This window comes from Buceros rhinoceros, unplaced genomic scaffold (genome assembly GCF_000710305.1).
Source record: "Buceros rhinoceros silvestris isolate BGI_N320 unplaced genomic scaffold, ASM71030v1 scaffold46869, whole genome shotgun sequence".
Classification (NCBI taxonomy): Eukaryota; Metazoa; Chordata; class Aves; order Bucerotiformes; family Bucerotidae; genus Buceros; species Buceros rhinoceros.
Genome location: NW_010432948.1, coordinates 2,372 through 12,525, shown reverse-complemented (window position 1 = coordinate 12,525; position 10,154 = coordinate 2,372). Strand labels below are relative to the sequence as shown.

At 40.3% G+C, this 10,154-nt stretch overlaps 1 protein-coding gene across 1 annotated transcript; it reads left to right on the top strand.

Moving 5' to 3' along the window:
• Nucleotides 1-1,456: 1,456 nt before the first annotated feature.
• On the top strand, nucleotides 1,457-5,929 carry LOC104488243 (aryl hydrocarbon receptor repressor-like; the record flags this gene model as incomplete). The annotated part of the gene is made up of 3 exons (XM_010143936.1): nucleotides 1,457-1,575; nucleotides 2,403-2,544; nucleotides 4,810-5,929. Coding segments are annotated over 3 exons (1,381 nt in total), but the record flags the coding sequence as incomplete, so codon positions are not given.
• Between the last annotated feature and the right edge of the window lie 4,225 nt (nucleotides 5,930-10,154).

Below are 10,154 nucleotides of genomic sequence, written 5' to 3'. Positions count from 1 at the left end.
AGAATACATCTTAAGTATTATAATACTATATATATAATTTTATATTAAACTTGGAAAATTAGGATATCTTCCTAATGTTCAGAAGGTACCCAACCAATAAATCATTGTACTAGTTGTAAAAGTAGAAAAGAAAAAGTAGTTGTACTGAGAGTTTTCAAGTATCAGTATCTTCTGGTAGCACAGTCATTTGGACTTGGTCAGACAAAGGAAAATGAAAACCTCAGGAAGCTGCATGTGCACGTGCGTGGGTGTTCACAGAGTCAGAGGAGATGTGTTTGGTGTATGTATTGATCCCGCAAGAGAAGGCTTATGAACCAACCCATAAGTCTACGATTGCACTAAATGGCCTGAGGCTGCTCGCTCAGTGGCAATCACAGAAGATCAGGACAGATTGTGTTCAGACTCATTTCCTTACTAACACTTACTTTCAATACTCTTCTGTGATTCAATTTTAGTTGATGTTTGGGGCTAGGATTATGTTTTCCATTATTTAGTTAAATAAAACATTACAGCAATAAGGTTCATTGCTGTGAAGCAAAATGCTCATCAGTGTGACTGACAGCATCATAATTTGGCTTTTAATTAGAATATGCTTGTGTGTGTGTAGATTTACTACCCAGACGTGGAATGTGGTTCTAGTACAGACATCGTTTTGACAAGAATTAAATTACTGGACAGCTGATATAATGGCCGATGGAGGCTTCTGGAACAGAGTTGGAAGGTCCTTTCCACTTGCTAAATTTCTCAGTGGCTCAGGTGATATTAGTTGAGCAGAATTCAGCTCCTAGAAGAGAGGTTCTTCACTTAAGTTTTACTAACTGACAGGACAGCGGCCAATGATGGGATAAGAATGAAGTGGGCATTTAACTTCAGTGTTTCCTTTGGTTCCAGCTTGAAGCACGCTGCCCAGGGATGGTGGGCAAATTTATATAGTCTTTTTTTTCTTTTTTCTGATAGTCTTAATAAAGGTAAAACTTTGTAAAGCAGTGTTATGGACTTTGCAGCCTTTCCAAGCCCTAATATGCATTTTGAACCAAAGACTGGAAGAAACCCATCCGTATCATACGATGATTACTGCAAATGGAAGTCACGCTAAACTCCTAAGTGCTCAGTGTGATGTGCATACCTTGTCTGTACCTGGAACAGGCAGAGCAGAATATACACAGCATTTGTCTCCATTCAAGATGAAATTTATTATTCCAGATATAGTAATTCATGAACAGAATATTCCTGGACACAAACATTCTTCCTAATTGAATGCGGAATTCCAGTCATACACTGGTTTGAGCAAATAATGCGGGAAACACAGATAATTATTTAGTGTTGTTTCCTATATGCTAAACCATAAGACTTCGCTAACGGCCAACAGCTTGAAGATCACATCTTTCAGAGTCTGTGATTCTGCTGTGTTGCTATTTGCTGACATGGAATTTTCCACATTTTCTGTCCTCTGCAGCTCATCTTCCAAAGGTAATTTAGGACTCTGTGAAGCCGCAGATTTATATGGAAGAAACAGTCATCATGAAGGTGCTGCTTTCACAAATGTGTTACAGATTGCCGAAAACCAAATCAAAGGTGTGTCTGCTAAGTACTGCTGGATTATAGACAGTCTATGGAAAAAGAACCTTGTCTTTTCTTTCCTCTTGTTAGGATTCTCACATTTCGGTCCTGATGCTCTCTTTTTTCTTCTCTCTAAAACCCCTTCTTTAAAAAAATGCAAAAAATAGCTGTCTGCCTCAAATGATAGTACTGAATCAGTCTGCTATTGCAGAGTGGGCAGAAAACTGTGATGCCAAGTTTACAGATATATAAATAATCATAGTAAATAAGAATACTCAATGTATTCTGTCCCAAAAATGTCAGCTCTGACTTTAATAAGATTATGTGAATATCTTAATAATTAATGATGATAACTATCCCTCTTTGGGGAAAACTGGATGATATGTTACAGATGCTAGTTTTCCCCAAAGATCAGAAAACAGAGGAAAATTGTCTTTAAAACTCATTATGTGCTTGCAGCATTGACTCATGCTTTCCCGGTGTTTGGCTGTGGCAATATTATGAGAGTCTATGCTGTATTTCAGATTTTACAATGGATAAAATTTTGATGGTGAGTACAGTTGTGCTCAGCTTTCTGTCATATCTGCTGGAAACATTTAACTTCTTTAAAACCATTCCTGTGTCATAGCCCCACTTTTCACGAACTTCTTAGGCCTCACTAGGCTTTTCAAAATTTAATTTTTAAATGTAACTTGCCTGGTTTTGTGACATGTTTTAGTTTCTACTTTCCTATGCTGATGATTCCAGGGCAGCAAACTTGTGAACATTCACCCGTAGTTTAGGTAGGAGAAAAATACTAAATACTGCTCATATTAAAATAGATTTTCTTTTAAACTGTATAGCAAAGAATAATGGAGAAAATGGCATTTCTGTAGTCAAAGTACAAACAAATGAAGATCACTGGGTCTGGGTTCAAGCTAACACTCAACTTCTGTATCGAAGTGGCTGTTCAGAATATGTCCTTGCCCAACAGCAGACGTTAAAGTAAGTAGAAAAAATTCTATCACTTCAGAAAAATGAATGTATTCTTTATGTATGAGGTCTTTAAAAGGACTGTATAACCTAAGAGAAGAGCTGAATGAGAAGGATTTATTTTACTTACGAAATGGAAATCCATTTTTTGTCTTGGATCATATGAAATAGCTGTAACAATATTTATTTCTTTCCTGCAGTCTTTTTTTCTTCTGAGGTTGAGTGTACGTACATACTAAACCAGAGTATTTCAAAACCAAAATGTTTGATTATTATTAAGTTTTGACTTTCTTGCACAAAAATGTATCTTGGGGTTTTGTTATACTTTGCAGCTGAAACTCTGCTGATTTAGTGTCCTGTTTTTGCTACTTTTAAATATTTGATTATCTTTAACACTTTTTTTCTTTATGGGTCACAGCTGAGCTCATGTTTTTAGTTGTGAACATTCAACATAATCTAAACCAGGATGCTCATATTCATCGTATGTTTGTACATAGATACATCTAGTTGGCTTTAGGCTCAGCCTTGAAATGGAAGATAATCTCACAGATCTGCATTCAAAGAGGACCTCTGCTCTGGGTTTTACCCTTTCCTCCCAAATGGGCTTTTTCTCCTTTCCCCGTGGGACTGCCTGTTCCAGTTCCCATGGGCCTTGTTGAGGTATCTCAGGCTGGTCTGAGGGAAGATATAAGAGAGTGGACTGAATAAGCAGGAGCCAGGGCGTGTACACAGCCAGCATCTGGCCCGGTGGAAAAAATGTGGCTCTTATCACTGTTTTTTCTCCTTCTGGATGCCTAGCAGGTGGAAGAAATAAATGAAAAAGTCTTTGAAGTTCTAGGGTAGATATCCTTACAGGCAGTGTATTTCCCAGCATCCACGTGAAGAGCAGAGGAGCTCCTACCTGAGGGTGGTGAAACACTTCACCTTTACTGGGATGGCACAAACATCACCTTGTTGTGTGAGGGAATGAACTTCTATTAAGTAGGAGATTAAAAGGGGCTGTTTCTTGTATTTAAGTCTCTACTTCTAAATTGGTTTTGGGTAAATAAGCATGCTCTTTGATGTTTATTTAGTTACATTTTTTACCCTCTGAGTTGTTAAAATCCTTTCTTTGTGCTTGATGGTTCCTGCAGACTGAAGTGTTACGGAAATTTGCCTTGGAGATTATATTCAGTTCTGTTCTCCTGATAGTCTGCAATAGACTTCACCCTTACTACTTTTTCTTGTTGTTGTTGTTAAAATGCATGCTGTCTTCCTGGAAACAGACATAGTTTTGGAGAATTTTCACTAGATACTATTTCACTATAAAATTTGTCATTTGGATGTCTAAGTTTTTGTGATTATTGCATTTTGTTCAGTCCACTGCTTCCCAATTATACCGTTTCCTGAAAATCTAGTTCTGGAGCAAACTAGTATCGTCCCATTTGCATCTCAAGGCTATCAATAATAACAATAATAATATTTAGCAGAGGACTGAAAATATTTAATACTCATGTGAAAAAAAAAGAGACAATACTCTCCTTTTTGGGTGTACATTTATTAGTGGGATATTCTCTCTTTGTAACAACGTGGACTCCCTCTACTGGAAGATTCTATGCTTGCACATTGAGTCCTTACCCAAGGAAAAAGTTAACAGCAAACTAAGAAAAAACCTTCTAAAAACCTTACTAGCTCTCCAGGGGTTCATGCTCAGTTTCTTACTGAGATGTCCACTTCTTTTTCAGAGAGGGAGGGGATGGTTTCATTACACTAATCCTGCCTGGTTGGGAATCAGCACGTTAGTGAATTCAAGACAAACCCTGAACCTGAAGATTTAGACCCCAAGTTTTGAAAACTCCTGCCTCGGGCATGGAAGTGCTCCGACATTTTATCTCTATCTTTGCATTTTTCCTCTAGATTTTTCCACACAGAAATATTATTTAGATATATTTTAAGGGAAGAATAAAAGTGTAAGATACTTACCACACTGTACTACTACAACATCTGAGGTCTTTGTGAACTGCATGCCTGAAATGGAAGGGTAACTGCATGTGAGAATTTAAACGAAGCAGTGCCACAGAAAGGTAGCTGTGCACACACACGTTGATGCCCAGATGCATGCACACTCTTTTTTCTCTTGAAGAAATGCAAAGCTCATGTGGACAAGGGTATGAGATTCCCATATTAAGTTAAGGACAAAGTATTGTTTGTGATGCGTGTTGAGATGATGTTTGTATCCCTGAAAACATCCATTTAGAAACCTCTGACTGACTGGTTTTTTTTTACTGTTATCGAAAGGGAAGAAGATGAACAACTGAAGATACCAAGCAGTTTTGCCAGTTTTAAAGGAAACCTGGAGGGACTTTCCTATAACAGTGCCATCGAAACTCTGGGCCAGTGGAAGCATCTTAACTGCACAGCAGTAAAAAATGAACAAGATAATGTAAAAGTGAAGTTTGAACCTCATAGAAATGGTGAGTGTTTTATGCATGAGGAACCTCTCAGTTCTAATACATCAGTTTTAGGCATTCAAAACAACTGCACCACAAACAGTAGCTGGACTTTAAGAAACTCAAGCTCTTGTTCTATGAGCCAGCGAATGAACACATGTTCCAACAGAAGAGCTGGATCGTTCTACAACAGAGACCAAAGTTTCTTAAATTTACCATCAACTTGCCCTTCCCACTGGGGGAGCACAGAAAGCGGCCAGTCTTACTCGGGTGCACAACAGTGTTGTACGGAGAACTATGCAATGGACCATCTGAAACTGCAGAGACCGTTAATATCCTCGGAGCCTCTCTATGACACAGCCTTTCCCATGGAGATGCCTATCAAAATGGAATATGATTCTGATTCTGAAAACATTGCTGATAACTACCTGACGTCACAAAACCGAGCCTGGCTGGACGAGAACAGCTCAGTGAGAAAGCAGGTATTCAGCTACCCAAACAGAGTGCACCTCAAAACAGAACCGGACCTCTGTGAGCCAGCCTCACCTTGTCAGAAGCCACGGCACTGCCTTTACACGCCGCGTAATTGGCAATGCATTATGGCAAATCATCCCAACAACCTAAACCTGAGCAGGTCTTGCAAAGGTTCACGTAGCAAGGAGGTGGCCCCGTTTTGCCCTCAGTACTCCTCCGCGTGTTTGGAAAGCATGCCCGACCTGCCACACGCAGCGTGCTACGGCCACTTCTACAGCCCCAGCCCAGGGGAGGAAAAAGAGCAAAACAACGAGGTGTTTAAAATGCCATGTGAATTTAAAAACCCCTGCTTGGTTCAGGCAATCAAGCGTGAGCCCCTGGATTCTCCACCGTTGACTAACAGTGGACAGAACAGAGTACACGTGAGCTTCCCTGAAAGTACGTTAGCAGGGCCTGTGCCTCATAAAGCCACTGAATGTACATTTTTACAATAGATTTTATAACATTTGGTATATTTATAATGTTAAAAGCAAGGAGTTGTAGATTCTCTTCCAGTTGGGTTACATGAGTTACTAAAATTAAAAGCCAGTGGAAGGATTTTGAGCGTGTGTGTGGGGGGGTGTGTGTATGCATCTGTGCGTGAGAAAAAACAGACACAGACACGCACACATCCTACCCTCTCTACCACCCCCCACCCTCACTGCCCTTCCCTTAGTGATCTTTGGGAAGAAAGAAAGAACCATAAAACCTCAGGCACAGAAAAATAACCATTACTCACCACACAGGTGTACCTGCTCATTTGTCTTTATAATTTTTCCTCTCTAGTCTACGGTTCATTACCATGGTGTAGCTGTTTCTGTTTCCTGCCTTTGTTCTGTTCGTTTTTCTCACGTCGGTGTGATGCCTCTGTGCAAAGAGAAAATGTTTATGGTCTTCAGTGTGGCCAGTTTACCTTCGGAGTTTTGGCATTTTTATTGTTTTGCTACTCTAAAAAGAAGCATCAGCCATTCCTTTATCAAAACATTGAATTGATGACAACAGGCAAGCGCTTCCCAACACAACCTCTTAATTTAAAAGGACAGCATTAATTAAAACAAATTGCTTTCGTAAATTGCATTAGAAATGATCTCACTTCACAGTGAAGTTCTTCCCAAGCTTCCTCGATAATACTAATGTTTTAGTAACGGTATTTTTCCATTTATAAGCCATCAGCCTTTACGTTGCCTTTTGAAAGACTGAACAATGGGATGTTATCCACTTCTGTAAATGAGTTACAAAGTCCTGTTAAATGTACGGGAGAAGAAACCTTTTCTCCAGTTATTTCCCCTGTTGTTTCTTGTAACATTAACAAATGAAATGCACTTTTTTAATTGATGGTGTCTCTTTGACTTATAGCAGCCTGTCAGACATCGTCACCTGACGCCAAAGCCAAATCCCACACTCAGATGAGATACGTTACTTTCAAAAACATTCTAGTTTCATTGCCAAAAGGGAATCTCAGATCTCACAGAGAGCTGAGGGATGTATACCTTTCAAAAGCACTCCAGTGCACTTTGGTGCTTTTGAAAACACAGGTAGTAAATGTATTTCCATCAAAAAAACCAATCCAAAACAAACCAAAAAAAACCCCAACAAAACACTATATAACTTCTATTTTGGCTTTTGTTGTTGTTGCAGTTTGATTCCTGCACTAACTTTTGTTTTAAAATTGCACTATTTCAACTTTATATCAATTTCACCTATATAAAAACCATACCTTTTTTAAAAAGCTTAGATGTATATGTGCTTTTTGAAAGAAGCCCTGTAACAAATGTTTGCTTTTACAAAATGTTATAAATAATTATAATGTCTTCATTTTTATATCTATTAGTCACTAAGGGCATGGCTTTAGATGCCAGAAGAGTGGCATAAACTTCTCCCAGATGTTACAAACATGTGGGATAAGTGTGGTTTTCAGGTAGGGGAATGGTTCTGTACCTGGGAGGCTGCTCTTCAACACTGCCTGTCTTCTCTGATAGGAATTCCTGCCTGTACATTAGAGTTGGCAGATATGAAGATATACATTCTCTGCATGCCAGTTAAGTGCTTACGAACAATGGTTTGATCTAAACCGCTGCACTTTACACTGAAATGGTACCTTTTGATGGCTGTCCTACAGAATGTAGTATTTTGCACAAAGGCAAGAGTGGACAGTAAAGAGGGTCAACGATGTCACAGTGTAGCTCAAGTTAAAGCTGCCATAGTCCAGCTGACCATACCCAAGCCATGAGAACATCACCTTTTGTAGTGTCTGAGGTAAATCAGCTCCCTGTTGGGTACGTGCTGCCTCTTATTTGAGACAGTCTTGATATCCTTGCCTTAATACTCCTGCCAGCAGGTGCAGCCCAACATCAGACCCCATCGTGAAGTGAGACTGCAGTGGTGGAATTTACAGCACTCTCTGACACACCACCATTCGCTTCACATAAACCCAAGCCAAAATGCGAGAATACTTCCGCACAAGCAAACTGGTGCTCATGTAGAGTGAGACTGCCATAAATCAGTGGTGCTGCACACCCTCTGTCTTGCTGATTCGCTCTCTACAAGAATAAAAACAGGAGTTCTTTTAGACTCTCACAGTTGCTCTCATAGTCGCGTGCTCGGCGTGTAGCAGTGGCACTGCTTTTGTCCTGGTGCCAGAGGCTCCGCTGTGGCTGCACAGCTGCTGGTAGGGTTGTGCTAGGAACTGTGTAATACCCTCCAGCCCAGATCCTGGTGCGGCTGCCTGGCAGAAATGGGACAGGGCGGAGACAGAGTACTGTGGGAATAGATGGCTGGGGGCGAGGGGAGGACGTGCCAGCATGACTGTTGAAAAGCTACTCATTTATTTCTGCGCTTGGACTCGCTGTAACGCCCCTCTGAATGAGGGTACCTGGGCCTGGTTTTGCACCACCTTCCACCTTCTCTCACCATTTACATCGATGCAACACGGCTGTAAAACACTACTGTCCTCACTCATGTGGACATGCTGGTGCCATTTTGCATGGATGTAAGTGGTCACACTAAGGGCATCTCTGTAGAGGACAGTGCCAGTGAATGCTTGTCTGTGCTTGGGATTACTTCCTGGCAGGACTACAGTGGGAGAACTATACTAGGCAGATTTCTCTCTTCAGTGTGAAAGCAACTTATACTAACAACAAAAGTTCTCTACAGATCTATCCATTACTGAATAAAGGTTATTTTGCTACGTAACTGCATCTAATTAAGGCTTTCCTGGTTTATTTCAGTTGGGATGATTTTTCTCACGTTCCCAACAAAACCAGTCACATTGTACTCAGTTGATGTTACAAAGCTAGATGAAGCTTCTGCATGTGAGAGAATGTGATCTAGGAAATGCAGTGGTTGTCTTCTCCTAGAACTCATGAATTCTGGTGTTGAGGAAGGTTATTTTTTGGTGAGCAGTTCTAAAAGCTAAAAGGAGAATGTGTCTCCCTCTGAGATGTGACTTGGTCCACAGACAGCAGAGACTATTATGAGTGCTAAAGCTTCTGATTAAGGTCTTTGCTGAGAGAATGTGGCTTGATTTTAGCTATTAGCAGACAGCTGCTGAGCATCATACAAATACTAGTCCGACTGAAGTACACTATTGTAAGCCACTATTTTCACCTGAAGACCAACCTGATTTGAGTTAGGGGTAAACCTGTACAGCAAAAAGAGTGAATTTTCCTGCTGCTCCTAAGGTTTGCTGGCATGCAGTTATACCAATGGCTGAAACTGAGGCAGACCTCCACTGTAGATATCACTATCAGTGATTTATATTCACTTTATAGAGTCTTTGGATACCAAAGCAGACCTTTGTTTTGAAAATCTGAATGAGGGCAGCAGTGTGCAAGGGATAAGCTGGTTCCAGCTGGTCCTCGGCTTGGAGATTTAACTGGTGAAATGAATGAAAGATAAGGGTCTGTATCTAAATACTCTGTAGGAACAGCTGACTTGTTACTCCTTGTTTGTTATATGGTAATGTAAAGTATATCTCTGTGGTTAATTGCCCTTCATTAGAACCCAGCGATGTATTCTTAAAGTCCTTACAGCTGAGTCTCCTCTGGATGGCACAGGAAGGTCTGACCTCTGTGCATCAGCCAGGTCAGTTGCCAATCCTTCCATATATGGTATTGACAGCGCATGTGCAATTCTTCCAGAAATTCCTTGTGCTTAAAATACATAAGTGGGAGGCAATAAGCCTGAGGCAAGGAATATTCTGTGGCATAAGGTCAGGTTCCGCCACCTAGAAGCCTTTCGTAACTCTTTGTGTTGAAGCCATATGGAACTTAAGTAGGACAGCATCACCCACTGCAGTTACTTCAGATAAGCCATTGATTGATCTTAACAATGTGTGATGTTTTAATTGAAATAGTTACAAGACACCATTTCCCCTACCTGTGAATACATGCATTGCTTTAGATACTGGGAAAAAATTAACGTATTCATTTTCTGTCATCAGTGTCATGTAATTAAAAACCCCATCCTCAGAATGATGGAGGTATAGAGCCATTGTTCTAGTGTCTTTTCTTTCCTCACTTGTTTTCCTTTCTTTCTCTCCACTGTCTTAGTGTAAACACTCAAAATGGAAAGACTCTTCTGATTACAGTGTGACAAAAATCGTAACCCTCAACCAGACTGTAGGAAATTTCTCACTAGAGAAGAAGGGTTTTTTCCCTGGGGCTTCTTCCTCTATTTTAA